Source organism: Falco naumanni, chromosome 2 (assembly GCF_017639655.2).
Source record: "Falco naumanni isolate bFalNau1 chromosome 2, bFalNau1.pat, whole genome shotgun sequence".
In the NCBI taxonomy this organism is placed as follows: domain Eukaryota; kingdom Metazoa; phylum Chordata; class Aves; order Falconiformes; family Falconidae; genus Falco; species Falco naumanni.
The window spans coordinates 75,409,724-75,432,079 of NC_054055.1; the positions used below are offsets into that span (position 1 = coordinate 75,409,724).

The 22,356-nt window shown below is 44.4% G+C and overlaps 2 protein-coding genes across 4 annotated transcripts in view; both read right to left on the bottom strand.

Annotated features, from left to right (window-relative positions):
- DHRSX (dehydrogenase/reductase X-linked) overlaps positions 1-22,107 on the bottom strand; it is a 168,126-nt gene extending 146,019 nt beyond the window's left edge. The window contains exon 1 of the mRNA XM_040584907.1: positions 21,795-22,107. Within this exon, the coding sequence (XP_040440841.1) occupies positions 21,795-21,906 (112 nt within the window). The 5' untranslated portion in view covers positions 21,907-22,107. The remainder of the gene's footprint in view (positions 1-21,794) is intronic.
- ZBED1 (zinc finger BED-type containing 1) lies at positions 12,101-21,900 on the bottom strand. 3 transcript variants are annotated; one of them, XM_040584904.1, is made up of 2 exons: positions 21,795-21,900; positions 12,101-14,461 (listed from the first exon to the last, which is right to left on the bottom strand). In XM_040584904.1, exon 2 carries the CDS (start codon positions 14,408-14,410, stop codon positions 12,323-12,325), a length of 2,088 nt encoding a protein of 695 aa, XP_040440838.1. In that variant the 5' UTR covers positions 14,411-14,461; positions 21,795-21,900; the 3' UTR covers positions 12,101-12,322. The 3 variants fall into 3 exon arrangements, with proteins under 3 accessions (XP_040440838.1, XP_040440839.1, XP_040440840.1); XM_040584905.1 differs by lacking the exon at positions 21,795-21,900 and adding an exon at positions 21,091-21,273; XM_040584906.1 differs by lacking the exon at positions 21,795-21,900 and adding an exon at positions 20,870-20,967.
- Positions 22,108-22,356: the final 249 nt, after the last annotated feature.

A 22,356-nucleotide genomic window follows, 5' to 3' on the forward strand; every position in this document is an offset into this window, starting at 1 on the left:
GAACATTGAGAAAAAAATTAAATTATTTTAAAAATGGAGATGGAAGAGGTGGATAGAAAATATGCTACACTTAATAGCAAAAATCCCAATAAAGGTCATTAAATCAGTGTATAAACAACTAAGACCATATGACACTGTAGTACAACCCTAACGGCCATGCTCAAGCTGAAATCCAGGCTACCCCATTGCCCACATATTTTATTGTTTTACACGCTCTTCCCTGTATCTTCAAATACCCCTTTCCTCCCTGCAGTGCTGGATGCTTTCACATAATAACTTCAAAAGATCAACTGCAAAAATAAACCCATAAGAAACTACAAACAGAATAAAGTTACACGCCTACAACCACACGCAAAGAACTCTGATAGCACCTACCAGGCACTACCAATGGCAGCATCTGTAGCTCTTGAAACTTACTTCTGATTCCAGTTAGTTGCTCTTTAAATATCTCTATCATATAATTAGGAAGTATAGCATCATTGAGAGAACGTGGATTTTGCATTTCTTGACCTTTTCCCTACTAATTTTCAGCAGACTATTTAATGTTAAAATTGTATACCGTGCAGTGCAGCGACTCCAGTTATGAATGCACAAGTAGGACTGGCATATAGGTGGTGGCGTTAATTAGCCCAAAAGCACTCCAACAGGCAGATTAGATGATATCTATATTCACACTGGATGGCTTTATTCGTTAACAAGATGTTATTTTGAAAAAATATGTCCAAGAAGCTCTTGTATATCTGCTGTAAGAAGCATTTCATAGCACAAACGTTTATTTTTCAGTTATCCAGGTTATATTCAATTGCCAAAAAGCCAGCATTTACTGCTTGCTCTGCCGGCAGCCTGTTCACTGGGATACATTCAGTAAAGAAATTACAAGCTCACCTCTTCACTGCGTTGGTCCTGGTTTGCAGAAAGTGTAGTGCCAGTAACAGTTTAGTTTGAAAGTCACCTTCATTCTGTGTAATTCATAGACTGTTGCATCCTTTATAAGCCATTTGGAATGGTACCACTGAACTTATTTTATAGAACGAGGTCTGATGCCAACTCATCTGTGATTTCCTTAGCCAGGACAGGTTAACGTGTTCGTTACAATACTGCCGTACAGAACTATCGGTTTCTGCTTTAAAAATAACCTGCCTAAGGCAGACAGCATCTTCTGGGTTGGCTTTGTAAAGCACTTGGCGTACGGGCCCTAATTATCAGGTGTTTTAGTACAAATCGCTAACAGGGAGCATCACCCGCCCCCTGCTGCAGCACACCATGCCTGGGCAGCCAGAGGTGGCAATCAAACCCTTGCCCGCAGCACAGCAGATTAAAAACTTAATCCCAAATTCATTGAACGCTCATAAGGCTCATTAACTTCAACCCCTGGTTTGTGTGTGAGAAACACTGGCATAAGATGGGAGGTCAGGAGGTGACTGAGCTTTGCTTTCATCTGGCGTGACTTAGTTTTCTCACGCTGGTGAAGCTCACGTCACAGAGGGTAACTCAGTGACCTAGGAGATGCGCATTTCCTCGTGGAGTTGGAGGGTGTTTAGTTACATCACCATGTTACCAATGTGCCAACAAGAAAAAAGAAAAACAAAAGGTTTTAACTGTTCCCTCAAGGTCCTCCTTCAGAAACGAGTTCAGTGCAGTTTTTAGGTCCAGCTTTCCTTTTTTTTTTTTAACCCAGTCTAACTTAAAATATCAAGTAATGTTAGTAATCATGGTTAGACATTCCCTCAGACAGCGAAACGCCAGTCTCAGAAAGCATACTCGGTCAGAAAACAGTCAAAGCAGAAGCATAGCAGAGCCAAACGCTCTTACTCAGCCTTACACAACTCAGATGGTGTTTTGGGTAGGATGGGGGATGTAGTTTTCTTGCCCAATGCGTTTTCTGTGAAACATCAAACCTCTCTTAGCAGAGCACAAATACAGTGATAGGAAAGCAAACGTCAAAGGTTTATTACAAAACTATGGCACCTTTTTTTCTTAAAAGCAATCCTGATGTAAAGCAAAATATCATCACTTTTTTGGTTATTTCCTTTAGCAACAGTAACTGTCAAATATTTTCTTCCCTGGATGGCGATAACCCCATTTAAACCTTGCTATGTTCCACCACATCTGCAGCTTTAATGCAGTATTTCGTACACTACGATAAAGCCACAAACACGAAATCACTGTCTGTAATGACATCTGTCATTCAGAAACTGCAAAGATGGGAACCTTGAAACTGGCAGACAAGTTTCTGGGAACACCAAGAGGGGACTGCATGTATGTATGTATAATTTTGACATTTCTACTCCGTTACTGCCCAAATCGTGACTCTTTCCCTGTCTGCAAGGCAAGACACACAATCTTAGTGACACAAATACCAAAATATTTCATAAGACTCTATGTATTCAATGCACTAAAACCTTTACCATAACTGAGCTGAATCAAGAATTACATGTCAGTGCCCGTGTATCTCGAGTGCTACTCCAGCACTGAGTGTGGGAGCCCCAGGTAAAGTGTTTGTGGTGGGACAGTACCTGCATGGTCTAAGCAAACTAACGTAATACAACTCTACTACAAAAATATCTCTAAAAATAACGTCACTGGGTCTATGCTTACTTCCCCCTGCCTTCCAGCCTTGTGAAACTTTTTGAGACTGCTTCAGCACTCACATTGAAGACAAATAAGATTTCTGGTTGTGCAACTTGTCCCACGCAGGCAGCCTCATGGTGGAGTCCACACAAGGTACTGCATGACTCAAGACCTCCACCCATCCAACTACCCTGGCTGTAAAACTCAGCTGTTCCTCAGCTGAATTTCTACAACCTTTGGTGCCTTCAACCAAAGCGTGACTGAGTGGGATTTGGTTACACAACTCTTTTTCTGATGCAAAGGAACAATTACATTTTATAGCTCACTTTCTTGAGCTGCAGCATCTCTAAGGCTAACAGTTTGCTCTATCACCTAACGAGCAGATGCTACTCCAAACAGCCCCAAAAAAGCAGAGACACAGACTGACTGCAGAAGTTCCCAACTGCACAACCAGCTAATGCTCCGAGTCACGTATCACATTGATTGGCATAGTACTGACCTGAAAGCAAAGGGCACATATCCTTTGCAAGGTACCATCTGCCCATCTTTAGACCCAAATGCCCCACTGGCACAAACACAGCCCATCGCCCGCCTCTTAAACCCATCAGTGCTTCAGCTGCGCGAGCACGAAGCAAACACCCAGCCTGCCACCTCTAACACTGCACCCCCATTTGCCTTCTTTCTTTTGTTCTACATTAACAAGGAGAAAAAGTTCCAATTTATCAAGGAAGGGAGGACCAAGCAACAGAAATGCTTATGCCCATCTGCTAAAACTGTTGCAAGTTATGCTTGTTAAGACTAAATCATCTAAACGAAAACATCCTCACAAGTAGAATAATTACTAAATAAAAGAAGGTTGTTCTTTCACTTGTACGCTTACTGAAATACCATGGGTCTCGTTCCATATTGCTACAATGCAGATAACAGAGCAGAAAATAGGGTGCTTACACTTAAGCCTTTTACTGTGAGAATTTTACCTAAAAAAAGTGAAATTATTTACATTTCATGTTCTTCCACGCTTTTCTAGAACAGAGTTGCAACTGGCTCCCTCAACACAGAATAATTAAGACTTTCAGCTTATAAATTGTGGGGGAAAATATTTCTCTTATTTCTGAAGCCCATCTACTTTCGTGACCTAAAATGTTTGAATAGATCACTTTAGACATAACGATCCTATGGATACTAACCTTTGAAGCACAACCAAAGACAAAATGGACGTGTAGAAAATGAAAACTTATGGTTTGGATTTAAAAAAGTTCTGCATATACATCCCACTGCAAAATACCATTCTTTAAAGGATATTTAAAGAGACACACTTACGATGCCTGCATTTCTAGTGGTTCTGAAGACAGAGCATGCAAAATGGATCACTTTTAGAGATTAAATCCCTAAATCTATATTTGGACGCCTAACTCAAGGAGTTAGTGCAGAGGGTCTGAAGGCTCCTTTTTAGGCCACATTTTATATCATTTTCATCTTAGCCTAAAAATAAATGTAAAATGAATGAATCATTTTGTAGTCTTGGTGTCTGCAGACATCATCCAGCAGTGTCACCTTCTGGACGATCCTCTTCTCAGGGTGGTCAACCAGCCCAGGGAAGGAGCAGGATCAGGGGAAAAGCCCTGGCCCATTCCCTTCCTTCAGGCACTCGCAGACCAGAAAACAGCCCCAGCAATACAAAAGCACCAGGAAAACAATCCAGAGGAATCGGTTTTCCCTCTGCAGAGTACAGCAGTGTTCCTGAACAGCCTAGAGAAAGGGCAGAAGTGCAGCCGACAGACCAACACTGCAGGCTGAGCTGAACCCCTCACTGTAGGAAGAGTTTACCAGTCTCTGCATACGACAACCAACTTCAGACGTGCATGGATCCCGTCCCTGGGTAAAAAAAGAATTTTATATTCCATCAGCTCTAATATGCATTGCCAAAAAAGGCACAAAAAGTATATGCAACGGTCCCAACAACTGACAAATATTTTCCAGCATTATCTGTGAATTTCCACCTTCAATAAGAACTGTGAAATCTTTGCAAACATCAGCCAAAGGAATGAAGAGGAGGTGGGGTGGAGTGGGCAGGACATGAACAAGGCGGTTAGTCTGTTTGCAGGACAACAAAAGAACCAGTTCATGCGAGCACTTTAAGTTCACCTGGGGATTGCATCATACCTTCAGATACAACATGCACACGGTTGCTCTTTACCTATCTCATTTCTCTGACCAGGCACGCAGAAATCTCCCAGCAGCAATGCCAGTCACACATCTGCAACACTACAGGGTAAACGAAGTATCACCCTCAACCTACTGCTCATGCAGAGCAGTCAGCAAACCACATACAGCATAGGTGAACTTCTGCCTACTTTCACTGCCTCTTGAAAGCACGCAGGTGATGTTCTCCTATTCTTACACTTCAAATAGAAGAGCCCCACAGCAAATAACACAGCGAAGATCAGCACCACTGTTCACGCTGCTGGCACAGGAAAGAGAACGGGGCTTAAAATCAGGGGTGCTAAAAGATACATACCACACACAGAAGGCTCCACTCATCTGCAAGACTCGCTCTTTCTCACCACAGCACTAGCTCCTTTGGGACCTGCCAGATTTACGATCAGTGGCAAATCCTTGGGTTGCATGTGAATGTATATCTGTGGTAGACCGGCGAGGCTGCATCAAAGTGTCATTCAGAAACAGCCATTTCAGCCCAGGCTCCCACATGCCACAGGGACATTACAGCAACAGCTTGTTCTTCCTCCCTGCCTTGTTACTGAAAACTCTTCCTTGGCCATTTGGGAGCACAGGGGTTTGCAGCTAGCAGAGCTTACCACCAGCAGCACAGAAACATCAACAAGTGTGTAAATTACTTGTTTCACAGCATCTGAAATGTCAGATTACTGGAAGGTTAATCATTTAGTATTTTTAAATGCTGTCAGGAATTCAGACAGGAATTGCAGGTTCCCGTTTTAATTTCAGTAGTTTTCCTAGATTGACCCACTTCTTTGTTCTCATCAATTAAGCGATTGCATTTTGCAGATTTAATTGTCGCTAAATTCCTCCTGTTCACGAGTTCTGCTGTGTGCTCAAGAAACTTGAATTTGGTGCTAAACCAGAGTGCTTCCCAGAGTACAAACTCACAGCAGACTGAACTACCACCATAAAACAGAACTGTGCGTTGTTTGCAAAAGCACTTTATTTCTCGCTCACACACACACCAGAAAACCATGTTTGAGAACGTGAAGGTTTCCCTTGGAGCAAAGCATTCATGACACAGGACAGGATGTTTCTGGCATGAGCTTTCCTGATGCTGACTTGACATCTTCCTTGTTATGACTGTAAATTCCTATCACTGTAAACCTCACCAGTGACTCATGAGAAAAAAAGCACATTAAAAAAAAAACAAGGGAGAATGGAACACTTTTAGTGGTGGTGTCTGTAAACACAGAGTGATGCACAGAGACACAAAATGTCTCAAATTCAAAAGCAAAGCAGGGCCCATTGCAGAAATAAAAGATTAATTTCTCATTCCTGACTGCAAGTATTTGGGGACAAAGACATATGCTGAAAATTGTATGTAATCAAAGAAATCGCCACTTTAAAAATAACTTTACTGTGCATTGTTTGGGGAATCACTGTTGAACAGGATATCACGCGCATGCAGCTATGGACAAATAGAGTCACACCTTCAGTGTACAAAGTAAACCAAAGGGATTAATTCTCTACAGATATATCCAAATAAAGCATTATACTATCATGAAGATTTACAGATGCATTTTAATTAGTCTTCTACCTAAAAGCATTAAAATAACAACATTTCTTATTTATTAGAAATGGAAGTATCCCCTCCTGCCTCTGCTGTACTCAAAAACAGGACTACCGTACCGCTTCTGACAGCTGAATGTGTGTGTACCTCTGGCCACGGTATTTATACCTGTAAAACCACTGTAAATGCTATCCCTAATCTCCAAAATATCAAATAGGAACTGCAGCTTTACTCTCTGTAGAAAACCTTTACTTGAATGCCACAGAACACTCTTTTCTATGTGAGTATTAAACACGTAACTATTTGAATAGTTCACAAAAGTTCCCAGGCACAACTTCAGCCTAAAGCACGAACTAGTATCATGTTAAGATATTTACCTTAAAAACCCAAACAACCAGAGCCGCACAGATCCTGTTTCTATCCCGACATGCAGTAAGGACCACTACTGCTTACTATGTCTTTGACTCCAAGCTTATTTTCCTAGCTGTGTTGAGCCCAATTCCGCAGCATCTTCCCCTGCCACGTAGACAACTTTTGGTACAACTGAGCGATGTGCTCAACTGTACATCACCCTGGGGGGAAGAATTGATGGCTCTGCCTTTACACAGCATGGCACAGGTGCTGTAGCCCCAGTGGACAGGAACAAGGAACTAGTTTAAACCCATTTTAAACTGAGGTTTACCTGCTCTCCAGGAACGGTGTCTCTGCAAGAGAACCCCACACTGGGGAGCCGGGCTTCTCCCACCCAGCACTCTGCCCCTCTGCCCAGACAGGGCCAGGGAGAGAGACAGGACAGAGGAACAGGATTTTGCAAATTCAAGTCACTGGAAAAAAGTCCTAATTGTAAAGCATGGAAACCAGCACACATGTGCAGCAGGTACCAGTCTTTTCAACATCTCTGAAAAAAAATACACCTGATCCCCACTTCAAAGCATTGCAGATGGCAGCATCACTTTTATGAACACTAACCTTTTCTTCTGGCAGAAAGGTAAGTCAACAGCACCTTGTGCATAAATGTCAGTGTAATGCTCAAAAATCGTAATATTGACATCTCTGAGATTGAGGACTCTCATTTAAAAATCTTCTGCAACAGCCTTTGCATTTTTTATAAGTTATAAATCGAATTTTATCTCGTAATATGGACATCTCTGAGGTTGAGGGACTCATCTGAAAATTTTCTGCAACAGCCTTTGCATTTTTAAAAAGTTATAAATCAAATTTTATCACTAAAAATGTTTTTAAAACACAAGGCAAGCTGAAAGACTGTGGTTTGCTTTGGGGTTTTTTTTTTTTTATAGTAAACTCAGTTCCCTTGTGGCATTTTAACCCAGCTGCAGGGGCACTGAAAATGACTGTAGAAGCAGTAAAAATCTATTTAATTGATTTTTATTGTTCAACCTAAAGAAAATGCTTTTGTATGTAAAAATGACAGCATTATACAGCAACTGTAGGGATGTTTTGAAATTCAAGTTTAAATAGCATAAAGCCATTAGACATTTTACTTTACTGATTTGCTTTTAAGGCAGACATAAAATTATACTGTATCTTTAAGTTCTTCCTACAGCACCAAATAATGTTATTTAAAAAGCAAAACCAACTTTGGTAATTTCCCTACATCCCCTAAAAACAAACACATCCTGAATTTAGCAGAAGACTAGTAATTTGTAGGAAATATGGTGAGACAGACAATATAATCTTGGCTTAGGTAAAAACAAAACAAAACAAAAAAAAAAAAAACCACAGAAAAAAAGAAATAAAGAAAAATGGAAAAAAAAATTAAAAAGCAAAAAAATGAAGCTACAGAACATAACAAATCAGAAGCCAAAGCAAAAGAGGCTTCTCAGCATAGCCAAAAAGACCGCCTAGACTACATAGCACTGCACCACCAGAACCCAGATTTCCAGACCTTCAAAAAGACATCATCCCCTAAGAAGGACACTCAGAAATGGAGACCACTGAAAGGAGTATGGTGTGCAGAGACTAAAATGCTTTTTTTCCAGCGCAAATTTCCTATAGCCAGTTGTTATGGAATATGTAAAATATACCACTTCTGTGTTCAAATTCGTATGCTTCCCCTCCTTCAGAAATGACGTCTTCAGGCAGACCCTTCTTTTTAAGCTATCACACAAAAAGGACAAGATCATGAGCTACATGCCACTTTTCAGAAGTACTACAAAATATTACAAGTAACCAATTAGCGTTTCTTTTGCTTTTAATATTCCTGCCTGCACACAATGCTCCTTTAAAGCTAATTGGACCACCATGACATTAATTAAGAAAACCCTCTAAATTAATCTAACACACTGCTGTGATAGAAATTTAAAATAATGCACCCTTTCCACAAATAATCCAGAACTTTATTCCATCCATTTAAACCAAGGCATCTTAGACATGGTTTTCTGGAAAAATTCACCTTTTCAACTTCAGTTTGGTTTGAGGTTTTGGTTTTGTCTTCATGACATGCCTCTGACAGCAAAGAGGCAAAATACCTGCACAGAGGTTGGTCAGTCCCACAAAACTCCCTTTAGTTACGTTGTTAACCCTCAGAAACCTTGCCTACCCCACTGAATATTAATCCTAAATTGGAAATACTTAGCTGGTGGCCAAAGGCAATTCTATTGGTATAAAGTACGTAGTTTGAGAGCCTGTTTAAAAAATCACTTTTCCAGCATGAAAACACACAAAAGCTGAAGTTCCTTTATCGCCCCTCCAAAAAGATGTCTCAGCTGTACCAAAGAGAAAAGGAAACATTCGGCTGTGGATTCAAATTAGCTGTCAAGAAACACAAACATAAATCTGACTTAATAGCATAATTTGGAAATGTGTTCTGGGCCCACCCTTGGCAATAACACCAGGGTTTAACTCATGTTGTAGCAATATTTAAAACAGCTCTGCAACTTTGGTTCTCCACCCAACTAAACAACAGAAAATTATGTTGTTAAATGAAAAACACCACACATATTTAAGCGAGAGAAACCATCTAAACTTCTGACATTTTTCATCTTCATTTTTTTTTAATCCAAAAGATTTGTACAGCATTTTTTTTTAAATAACTTACAGGATCAAAAGGAAAATAAATGCATAGCTTCAAAACCTTAGAATATAACCTCCCCTTGTTGCAGAAGAGTTCAAAGTCATAAAGTGCTGCAGATATGAACACACATCAGACAAATAATCTAGTAACTAACTTATTTTTCTGGTTTATTTAACAATATTCCAGGCTTAGAACATTAAATAAAAATCTCACAGACAATGGGTAGGACTAACAATGGCTTTGTTGTTGTTTTTTTTTCCTTTTTCTTCTCCTTTTTTTTTTTAAAAGAATGCTGACACACATCAATTGAACCGACTACAGTTTTATTTTGGATACCAAAAAATAAAAAGAAGCTGGAAAGAAAAGAGTAGTGCATTGCACCGATCTCAGTAAAACTGCTTGTAAGCATCACTGCGTATGTTTAGCCCTAGAAGGACAAAGATGCAAACAGGAGATGGATGCTGCTAAGAGGGGCAGGCTGAACACAGACCAGGGGAGCGGTGCTCTGGGCTCTGCCTTGGTTGTGAGGGCACGGCTTTGAATTATGCTCACGTGAGACAGGATCCACACACCTCACACTAACATTTGCGCAGCTTCTTGAGGGCTAGCAGCAGTGGTAGCAGGCGGAGGTGGTGTGAGGGGACACAACTGACACCAGCTGGTACTCAACGGATGTAAAAACCAAGAGGTCTTCCTGGCAGACTGCAGGGGTGTCACAGGAGCTCAGATAACATTAAAAAGGGACCTCCTGTATCTCGCTCCCTTCCATAACTTGATTTTTCTACCCTCATGGACAGCCTATATATCTGCGGGAGTTTAGGCCAAGCCTGTGTTTTGTACCTTGGGCAATCACATACACCTCCTCAGTGGGTGTGGAGAGTAGCAAGATCCAACGGGATGCACTCTGTGTGTACTTTGTGCAAGTGCAAATTAATTTTCAGGGGGCTAGAGAGTGAAAACCCAGGCCTACTGACAGCCAAACACTGGCCACAGCACCTGTTAAATGCATTTTTCCCAGGATTAAACATGCCAGGTAGTTCACTGCTATTTACTTCAGTGCTCCTTTACTCTAACCTCTGCCCTTCCTCCCCACCCACCCACCCCTTCCTACTACCTCAAAGAACACAAGGCCTCAAACTTGCAAAAACTATTAAACTATAATATAAACAAGCAGTCTGGCAATAGATTCAATTCTATCACAATTCTCATTTTTCTGTGTTCCTCCTGGCTGGGCCCTTTCTACAACCAATTGTCTATGGTCACCATCATGATGAAAAAAACCAACTTCTTCCTCTAGAACAGTACTGGCCAGTCTTCAACAGACCTCTCTGGAAAGATTGTGCTTGACAGTCATAGACTATAGCCAAGGTGGGGGGCGAGACACCAGTAACAAAAACAAAACCCCGAAAACCTTTTGACTGTTAACTGGAAAATGCCAAGATGTCCTCCTCTGCACCTCAGGGAAAAATGCTGGCTGCTATCCCACTCTGTGCCAAGCGTGAACTCTAATCTTGTTTATGATGTGTATTTCATAAAGAGATGGGGGGGCTGGGGATGGTTTTCTTTCTTTTTCTTGTTTGCCGAGTTCTCAAAAAGGCTTAAAACACTTAAGCGTAGAGACATGAAGGAGCAATTACAATACACAACAACTAATCAGAAACAGTACTCAAACATTAGACTGGACGGGACTAAAGTCCACTCTACAAACTGAACCAAAAAGAGGAGAAAAAAAAAAGATGGTTTAAGTGCTAACGTAATAAGAAACAATCCTAAAGACTCACTAAATACATGTGGGGAAATGGAAGGGTCCCCTTCTTTTAAATATATTTACATAATAGTAAAGCTTTTTATTTTGCTTTTCTTGCCAACAAAATTTTCTAGCTACCCTGGGCGAAGTCCCCATTTAAATTAAGAGGTTAAGGATTTTGTAACTTAGACAGAATGTTAGACCCGCAGCCCGTACACGTCTCCCCAAACCCTCCTTCCCTCCCTCTCTCCGCCACTGCCGCTGAGGGGCCGATACCTTGCCCGCTTCGCACCGCATGGCATCAGCCATAACGTAACAAAGCCAAGGTAACACAACGCCACCTCAACCCTGCACACTTCGTCACCACTTTGTCAAAGCGCAAGAGACTACAATCAGGGCTTGCCTAGACACATACACACACACAAAAAAAAAAGTTTTGCCATTTAGCTGCTGCAGTTAAATGGTAAAACCAGACTAACGTGGACACAACAATACCAGTTTAGAAGTGTTTATACCATTTACACCGCACTGGAAAGGAGAATAACTTATCCCAGTATAAGTGCATCCACACTACAGCCTATGCCAGCACAGTATCAGTTAAAATAAAAATACATCAGTCCCCTAATTGACAGAAATATACCAGCTGAACTTTTCTGGCATAGACCAGGCCTAAGACATGAGGTAGTGAAAACAGAAAATCAGGCTCAAGATATTTTTTTTTTCATTTCATAGCATTGATACACTCTAAAAATATCCACTGCTCAGATTTATGGATTTTAAAAATGTTTTAAAATCCAAAATTTAAAGCTAACATCCTGAGTCACACAGGATTCACAAACAGAGGCGTAAATCTTAAAAACTCCCTTGCTCAGGGTCCTAATTCAAGAAAATATTTTTGTGATAGAAAGCACATAAGCATGTGTTTGTCTCCCACTGAAGCAAGTGGAAAGGAAACACATGGGTAAGTGCTTTCTGAAATCTGGGCCACAGTCAGAAATCACGGTCTTTGTAGAATTTATTTCCTCATTCATTTCAGTGCTGTTTAATCACAAGTCATTCATGTTTTAAGACAGTGGGGAAAACATAGACAATGGAAGCTAAATCAAGTTTGTTACAACTGTTCAATATTTACAGCATTCAAAGCATAAAACAGAAGTATTTTTGGTAACTTAAGACAAATACTTTTTTCTTTGTTATTAACTGTACCGCAGCAGTCCTGTTAAACAAACCCACTGTCTCTGATATTAAAGAAATTGTTGTTTACATTTACCGAGTCATTTAAATTAAAAATCTGTTCCTGTTCCAAACCCCACTCTCCTTCGTCTTCGTCCTCCGGTTCAGCCTCAGACCCATTCCGACTGTTTTCGTACAAAAAGATCTGCTCATCCACATGGGCCGGCGCTAACCGGTTTCTCTTTGCACTTACAACATTAGCAGATGAACCAAAGAGGCGTTCAGGGAAGACCCTTGTGGCCAGAATACACCAGTATTTTTGAAGAACCTTTGGTAAAACTGGAAATAGCGCTAGTCTGTCAGACCACCACTTCAGTGGGTCTTCATTTAAACCGAGGACCTTTTGTGACTTGAAGTTGCTCAGCTCCTCAACTATTTGAGCATGCCATTCCTCCTGGTCTTCCACACCTCCTGTCTGGCAAAAGATCTCTGCGAGCATGTTGTTGATGACACTGGTAGGAGGAGGAGTAGAGGAGATGATGATTTTTTTTACAGGGGGCTCTTCTGAAACTGTGAAGAATTTCTCTTCAGTCCTAAAGGTATTTTCTTTTACTTTCTCCAGCAGGCTTTTTGCTTCTTCCACCACTCTGTTTTCAACCTGCTGCCGCTCAAAGGCTGAAAGAAAAGGCAGTTTTTTGTAGCGAGGATCCAAGAAAGTTGCAACATTGAGGAACATGTCTATCTCAGGGGTGTGCTGGTAGGTGGTTGACAATTCTTTAGCAATCACCTCCTTTGCCATGCTGATTTCCTTCAAATCATTCTCTTTGATGTTCAGGGTAGTATTCAGAAGCATGTGGAGAAGTGGCTTCACCATACTTATCGTTGGGTACTTTGAAGCAGACATCATCTCCGCGACCTGCTTGAAAGGCTGCAGCAGCTCCACCAGCCCTTCAATTGTATTCCACTCACTGGATTCCAGCATGAGGTGGTGGTTGTTGCTGTCCTCCACGAGAACAGCCGCAATGACAAACTGCTGCTCCTTGAGGCGCTGCAGCATAGCGAGTGTGCTTCCCCACCAGGAAACCCGGTCGCTTACCAGCATGCAGTGGAGGATATTCTGCTGCTTCTGCTTCTCACTCAGCATGTACATCGCAACTGTAGACTGCTGAAAATACTCCACCAGTTTTCGGCACCTGGCAAGAAGGCTGCAGAGTTTGGGGAGCTGAAAAGCTTGTTGTATTCCTGCGTTAAAAGTGTGCCCCAAACAAGGCATCTGTACGGGAATATCTAGAAGGGAGCAAGCTTTCACAATGTCTTTACTATAATCTGTTGTAGCACCAAAGACTTTTGTATTGATCCCCCACTCAATGAATGTTTCATAAAGGACTCTCGTAATAGTCTCTGCAGTATTATCCTCAGGTACTTCAAATGTTTTTAAACACCGCGAGTTCACAGCCAGGCAGTTGGCAGGACTGCTGCTGAGAAAGTGAACCGCGACAGTTACGTATGACCTGTTCTGGTTTTCACTCCTCCACATGTCTGTGGATATGCCACACCATAGAACCTCAGTGAGCTCTTTCAGCACAATTTCTCTAATGGCATTGTACTTTTCGGGAATAGCTTTTGTACAGAAGTACTTCCGGCTCGGAAGTTCGTACCTGGGGTCTGCTGTTCTCAAGAGGGCCTTGAAGGTGGGTTCATCCACGATAGAGGCAGGATACATGCCCTCACAAATTAAGCTGATGACTGCAGATGTCAGTTCCTGATGCTTTTTGTTTTCATAGTTCTGGTAGGTCTTCATGATGAGGCTATCTTGCACAACCTGCTGTGATGATTCCGGCTTGATTTTTGAAAATGCGGTGGCAAAGGCTTCCCTCATTTGCTCAGTGTTACTTTTCACAAATTCGCAGAATTCATCGGGGTGATTTTTCTCAAGGTGGTAGGAAAGGTTGGACGTGTTTCCTGAATAGGCGATCTGTGCCATGCAAATACGGCAGTAGATCTTCTTCCACTGTAATATGCATCCTTCTGCATTGGTATCAAACCCAAAGTACTTCCACACTTTACTCTTTGCTCTCGGGTGAGCCACTAACTTTAGGTCTGATGGGGAACCTTCTAAACTTTTATTCTCCATTGCTTCTTGGCCACCGTCCCACCTTTTGATCCTTCACTCATTAATGAGTACCTGATAAAGGCAGTAAGATAAAGATACAATGAGAAAGCAAAAGTTTGACCACACTTAACTATGTGAAATTAACGTTTCTGCAAACGTATCAAGAAACCTACCTTACTAATTACATTTGCAAATTTAAAGATGAGATTTGCAGGAAGTGTGATCTACAAGAAGCCCATCAGAATGTCAAGAATTTAAAAGATTTTTAATATATCACATTCTGCTGTGAAATTGAGCTAGAAGACCCGAGTAAATCTTGCTTCTCAAATTACATAAGTCTGGGTAGAGAAGGGCTACCATCACAAAGCTGACGCACTACTGTCACACAAACTGGTGATCTGCTATAACATTTTCCTGCCTCTTAAGTTATAGTTAGGGCTAGACCAACATCCTCTTGCCTAAGAGTTACTAAACTTCACTGTTAACATTTACTTCAATTGAAACCTGATACTGAAGGAGCAAAGGTTTTATTGTTTGTTTATTTTGAAAGAAGTTTTGTTAGTTGGATCAAACTGTTCCACCATTTGCTTAAAAAAAAAAACAAAACAAAAAAAACAGAAAAAAAAACCCAACTGCGATGCAAGTTATAGCATTATCTGCTCTTCTGAAATGTAAAAATGTTTTCTTACTGAAGTAAAAGGAAAAGGAGTTTGAACCTACATGCAGATCAACAATACGCATCTGACACCTTTCCTGTCCTCTTTCTGAAATCAAAGCCATCTCCTGAACTACTAGTTCACAATCATGGTTCCTGGAATAACAGTGCATTATAATTACAGGAAAAGCAGACATGGAAGCACTAATAAATGTTATTATCCACATCAGCTGGAAAATAATTTTGCTGTATTTTCTTCAAAAGGCTGCAGAAGTCAGGAGGGGGTAACACTCTAGATGAGCATGGCGATAAGCCAAGACTTGGCAATCTGCACCTCAGTATCTGCACAGGAAAACATTTCTTGTGCAGTCATGTGCAAGCACTACTCGAGCCCTACAGCGCCTCTGTGCACAGTGCTGGCAGCTGGCACCCACTGGAGCTGATTTTGCTACACCAAAAAGCCAAGCCACAGCAAAGCATGACTGCATGCTGACACTTCTCCATTTCTTCCACGCCACCACCAGAGCGCCTGTGACAACAAGCCCTTCACCAGGGGCCTGGCCAGGACTGGGAAGAAGGAAGTAAATCAGTTAAACACAGATGCAGCCCCCTTCAAAAAAATCCAGGGAAAGAGAGCAGAAGAGAAACATTGGGAGCATCCCTGCAGCCAGCCTGAAAGCAATGGCATTGCTCCTTCTCTGCCCATCAGGAGCTGCTCCTGCACCCAAGCCCAGAAGTCCCTGGGTGGTAAGACTGGCTGGTTGGAGGAGGAAGAAACAATCTGACTTTTTCGCATTGCTGCAAGGGAGTATCTCCAAAAAATATGTGTGCAAGCTTCGCTGGTGTGCTTTCTGCTGTTGATGAATATTCCCAAGAAAAGCTATTTTCTCTCTGAACTATAGTTGGTATTTTGCAGCACTTTCTGAATGTCTTGAATGAAAAACCAAAGACAGGTTTACCAAGACTAAGCGTATTCATTTAAACATAGCTGTTGGTTCAGAAACAGAACAAGAGATGCAGGGCAAACATTTTACCTAATTTGTTCTGTAGATTTACTTCTGGGTGTAGACCTGGGGGGTTTTCCCCTGAGGAGGGCAATGTTCTGACTACCAGCAATGCCCTCTACAGTGATTTATTCAGTGCCTTTTAAGTTGCCAGAATAAACTATTGATTCAATGTGGTAATGCTCCCTCATTCCAAAGATGTGCCTATCAACACCACCAAGGTATGCAATTCCACAAAAAATGATGATTTTGAAAGACAACGTGGTGTAATGTACAATGATGTAAACCTGCCACAGCATCAGACTGTGCATTGACAAGATATATTGTATCGGTATGTAGTGTTACTGCTTTTAGATCACTCCATTTCAATCCACGACCTGGTATCTCGAGGAGTACAGAGGCTCACAGAACTTCACTAAATCCTACAGTTTCCTTTGCAGTTACGTGGCAGTTCCTAAAAGCAAGGAGGAAGCCACTGTAATAAAAGAGCTGATGCATCTTTAATATTTAAAATCAGTATGACACACCTTGGATCATAAAAAGTTCATCACACACTGATAAAATACAAGTTATTTTAGAGCAAGGGAGTGTTACAAACTCACCCCACCTTTCATTCTTATGTATGTTACAGCTTTGCCATCGTTGAGCTGGATCTGGCACTTGGCAATAGTGGCACAGAGTAGCATTGCCACAGTTAAGGACATGCCAACATAACACAGCCTTTATTATAATGCTGTAAACCACACTTCAGCTGTTGTAATAGCTCAAATATAAACTGCTAATCATCCCTGTCTCTCCTCCAGTGTTACACAGCATAACTGGTACTATGAAGGGGGAAAAAAAATGGCAAAAACCAAACCAAAAAAACATACCTCCCATTTTTCTATCTGAAAAGGTAAATTTTTCCTCTTTTGGTGAACAGTGCTCATAGCCTAGGCTTGGGAACATCTGGAGTAGCTTCAACTCTGACCCAAACTGGACACCAGCACCTTGCAGAATGAAATCCCTTGTGAATGAAGCACCTCACCGCCTTTGGGAAATCCCACAGCTTGTTACAAGGGCAGCTGAAGGAAGTGCTCTCTTTCAGCTTGCTGAACTTTCCATGATAAAAAAACCAGCACTACTTTGGTTTGGCGAAAAACCCTTCTGCACACAGAAGCCTCCAGGCTAACAAACGTGCCTCTTCCTTTTTCCCTTGAATTCCCACCCACATTGAAACACAGTGCAGGTTTGGAGAAGCTGCCGTTTTCCTCGCCATGCATGCCTTTCCATGCAGCTGGCCAACACCACCAGCTGGTACCAGGGCTGAGGCTTTTAAGAGCCTGCAGACAGGATCCTCTGCTGGCCTCGCAGTGGGCTTAGCTGCCACAGGAGGAGGAGGAGGAAGAAAGGCCCTAGTTTCCTGGCCCTAGCACCTCATCTCTGCTTTCCCTGGGGCAGGTTGTGCTGCCCCCTCACACCTCTCAGACCCCTCTTCGCTCTCCTAACACAAACCTGTGACTCCCCTCGCCAGGGCAGGGCCGTAACATTGAAACACCAGCAACTAGACACGTTGCAAAGGGCAACAGTGCTACCCCTTGCACCAGGCAGGGCTCGGTTTCCCCAGTGGCAAAGAAAATAGGTTCAAAACCCACACGAGAGTCACTCGGATTGTGAAACCAAGCATGGGAACGTGAGGAAACGTGGGGTGTGTAGCCACCGTGCAACCTTAGCTCTGCCCCCTTGTGCACACACAGCGATGGCACCCTCCCTAATTACACGGTAGGTATCGTCGTCGCACAACCCTTGCCTCATTCAGCACAGGGGCAACCATAAAATGACTGTTTCCTCACTTCTGAGACTATCTAACTCGTAGGTGCGTGCATGGGGGAGAGGGATTAATTGTTAGATGCAACTTTACTTTTGCCTGCCGTCAGTCCTTCCTACCTGGTTGATTCTCTACCCACCTCTGGATATTTTACAACCTAGCGCTCATACAGCTTTGACCAGGAAGTGCTCAGTCTATCATTATACTTTAATCATTAAAAAAAGCCCTCGATACGTGAATCAAATTAAAAGATGCATGTTCCCAAATTATTTCTTCACAATTAATTGTAAAGAAACTTGGTACAAATTATGATACTGAACAACTAGAAATTGGGGCAAATGAAAAATATGTATGAAATTTCAATCACTTAAGGACGGGAGTAGTCTTTAAGGCCTTCTAAACTTCAGCCACGTTACCACCTTCTTGAGAGCCAGTTCTCCACACATCACAGGTACCAGATTTAACTACAAAGTCTTCTAAACTACAAAACATTCAGCATTTAGTCTTCCTCTACCTCAAATTTCAATGAAACATGACCAGCAGAAGAGAAAAATGCAGGAGGAAGATGCCAAATAAATTCCTTGATAAGCTCTTAAAATACCAAAAGAGACTGTATGACCATTTTTGTTATCAGTAGGATGACTTTCAGTGACCACATTTCAAGTGTTAATATCCTGGTGTCACAAGTAATAATAATTTGACTTTTACTAATCCACTGATTAGATTTTTCTTTTTAAAAAGCTGCTTATATCAGGATCTTTAGTCATGCAGGGCTTTTTTTTCCCCCCTCAAAATAATTAAGATTAAACACTGTAAAAAAACCAAAACAATACAGGCAGTAATTTCTAATGAAACTAGTAATTATTTAGACCACTGAAAACTAACACAGTTTACACTATGTATCAGCAGTTATACTGTCTGTGCAATTGATACTTGGAAAAACGTAAGTTAAACATAAGTTCCCCTTTACTTCTGCTGATTTTAGTTAGCGAAGCAATCACTGACTGCACTCCGTTTACCCTCCCAGCTCTGTATTTCCGTTCCCTGAGCTTCAAGATCAGAATATCAGACCAACTTCCAATACTCTTTATTGGGGGAAGGCTCACTTCGATAGCAACTATTACTAATTTTTCAGTTTGCAACTTGAAACAAACACTAAGTTTTTGCAGTGAATCTAGATTTCAGAGCTCAAACCACCCTCTTTCCCAAAAAAACTGTCTTGAATCCCACATATAAAAATTAGATGAACCCCCAGTAGGATGTGGCAAAACAGATGGTCACTTTTAAAAGCCATGTGAAAGCCCATGTGCTGAGAGTGTGCAACTCTAAGCTCGGGTAAAGAAAAAGAAAAGAAAAACAAAACAAATTTGGTTTAGTTGGATTGAAATCCACAACGCTTCTTCCTGGCAAGTGCAAGAAAGCAAGCTTTTCTTGGAAAATTTGGAGGCCAAAGGGCTGCATCAACACCAGACCCCTCTGCTCACCCGCAGAGTTCAAGGACGAGCCACCAGGCATCCCTCTGTTTTAAATCTTCCATGGGAGAGCTGCACCACGGGCGCACGAAGACCGGGAAACCTGACAGGGGAAGTGGGTCCAAGGAGATGGGACTGGAGGCCTGGATGACTGCTGCCCTGCTCTTCCCAGCCCCGTTTCTTCCCTCTAGGCTCTCCCAGGGAAGGCACCCCGACGATAAAACACCTGTACTTGTGAGAGTTACAGACTCCCTTTCAAAAAGATACAGAAAATTTTAAACATATGCACTTTTCTAGATTACTATCTGGAAAATGTACTTGAAGTTTTCTTAGTGCTAGTGTAGTTTACTGATCCAAGCTTTAATTAAGCATGCTCTAACCAACACTTTTGCTTTTTGTTGCACTGCAGTTGCTATTTTGAAGTTATTATGGAAACAAGGTTAGTCTGCGTAAAAAAGTTCCCATTGACAAGCTGATTCACTTTTTTTAAGCAACGGCCGGACACAGCAAGTCAAAGCAAGGCAGCAGGTAACTGCCAAGGGGCAACTCCAAGCAAACAAGTATCCTACAAGGAAACTACTTGTCCCTGGAAGAAACCACGTTAGGGCTGAAAGAAAAATTCTCACAGCTGTCAGATCTGCCCTGGTTCTACTCAGGCAGCTGACATTTCCCAGGTTGGATCTTCACTGCCTTCCTCCAGCACTTCCAAATTCAATACTTTTTTTTTAATAGCTAAGAACAGACTGCAAAAAATACTCGGGTCACATTTTTGTCATGCTGTTTCTCTGTAGTTCGAAAAAAAGATTTGGAAAGTGTTACACACCCTAGGCACAATACCCAGCTTTGCTCTGCCAAGAAAAACTAACGCTAGAAAAATGCTCAGATGACTTCAAACTGTAGGCAGATATGCCCTTTCTGTCACTAGGGTTCTCTCATTTGTTTAGGGGTTTTATCACTGTCTTTTGAGAATGAAAAAAAAGAATCCCAGCCTATCACAGAAGGATCAGGAATTAACAAAAAGCAGACAAAATGCTACCCAAGGATGCCATGAGTGATGAAATGCACAAATATGCTCTTGCTGTGTAGTGCACCTGTCCCACCTCCTCTCCAGTACTTCAGATATTCTTTAAAACAATATCCTCGCCTGCTTACCGAAACACCATGCTCTCCCAAGACTTTTTTTCCCCCCCTGTTCCACTGGTTAAAACTATTGACAGAGCCACAAAGGCTCACTTGCTGCCGAGCAGAGAAAGTTAAAGGCACTGACTTGTATGCAGTCGTACGCTCAGCTCTGATGATACACTGCGCGTCCGTCCAGACACGTAGCTCGCTCTAAGTTTACAAACTCGGAAACATTTTAAAGTTTTCAAGTGTAACATGAGGAAAGAGGAAACTCAGATCTCTTGTTTTCTGGCAAACTAAACCTTCCCCTAGCGAGCATTAAACATGCTGTTGACCCAGATCAGAAAAGGGCAAAACCGTAACTTCTCCATCAAATGACGGATCTGAGGACCCTTGGAGAAAACTACAAGTGTCACTCACCCGTCAGCTTGAAGGCTGCGAGCGAGTGACAGCCGGTATCGAAGTTTAAGCTTCCAGAGCGCGGGTGCGCGCCCCTCCCGGGCGGCCGGGGCAGGGAGGTCAGGGCCGGCGGTCCCGAGGCGGCGGGGCGGAGGAACGGCCGGCGGCGGCGGCAGGAGCGCCCGGCCAGCGGCCCGGCCAGCGGGAGGCTGCCCGCCGCTCCCCGCCTGCCAAGCACCTACCTGGGGCCGAGGGAAGCTGCGGCCGCGCGGCTCTGAGCCGAGGTCTGAGGCGAAACCGTCAGAAGGCAAAAAAAAGGAAGAGGAGAAGTGGGGACCCCCGGCCCGCGGAGCCCCCACGCCGCCTCCCGAGGCCGCAGTCAGGCCGGCGTGCAGCCAGCCGCCCGTCCCGGGCCCGGCCCCCCGCCCCGCCCCGCGTCCGGGGCGGCCGCGGGCCGGGGGCCGGACGGGGCGGTAGGGGCCGGGGCCTGACGGCCGCCGGCGGCGGCGAGGGCGGGGCACGGCGCGGCGGGGGCGGGAAGGGCGCCCCGCCAGCCGCAGCCCCCCCGGGCCGTTGCCCTCGGGTGGCGCGGCGGGCCCGGCCCGGCCCGTGGAGGGGGGCGGAGGAGGAGCCCGGCGGCGACGCCCGGGCCCGGGCCGCCGCGGTGCCTTAGCCGCTGCCCCGGTGCGGAGGGAGCGGCGCGGCCCGGGCCCCCCTCCGCTGCGGCCAAGGTCGTGGCAGTGCTGTGCTGTGCGGCCCGGGCCGGCCCCGCCGCCCCCCGGAGGTCCCGGCCCCGCGCTCCCGGGCAACAGCCGCCCTCCCCGGGGCGGGTGGGGGAAGGTGCGGCAAACTTTCCCCTCTTTGAGGCGGGGGCTGCCGCCCCCGGCCCGGAGCCACCCCCCGTCCCGCAGCCGCCCCGCCCCGCGGCGCCGGCTGCGATGCTCACCTGGGGCCGGGGGGCAGCGCGGGCGGAGGCGGCGGCGCAGCTGGTGCAGGATGACGAGGAGGCCGATGCAGTACACCCGGAGCAAGGGCACCAGCGCAGACAATAGCGACATGGCCGCCTCCCGTCCCGCGGCGGCTGGCTCGGGGCGAGGCGGGGAAGGAGCTGGCCGAGCGGCCGGCCTGTGCGTGGCACGGTGGCTCGCCACCGCCGCCGGGCCGGGGGGGCGCGGCGCGGCCCCCACCCAGCGGAAGGGAAAGCGCCGCCGCTGTCACAGCAGCGCCGGGGCGCGCCGCGGCTCCCGCCCTTCTGGGCATGTGCGGCGGGGGAAGGGCCGCGCCGCGGCCGGCGCGGGGAGGGAAGGGGCGGCGGCGGGCGGACCGGCGGCCGGCCGCGGCGGGGCGGAGGCTCGGCCCCCGCCGGGGCGCCCGGGGAGCTGGGGAGGGGGCGAGCGGAGCGGCGCGGCGGCGTGACTCAGCAGCGAGCGGGGGGGGGGGCGGCGTGACTGACAGGCGGTGTGACAGGCCGCCCGGGGAGGCGGCCAGCGCCGGGTCTGTTACAGCGA

What these genes read in the sequence shown, in the direction of transcription:
- ZBED1 (XM_040584904.1), bottom strand. Translation starts at nt 14,410, where the DNA reads ATGGAGAATAAAAGTTTAGAAGGTTCCCCATCAGACCTAAAGTTAGTG.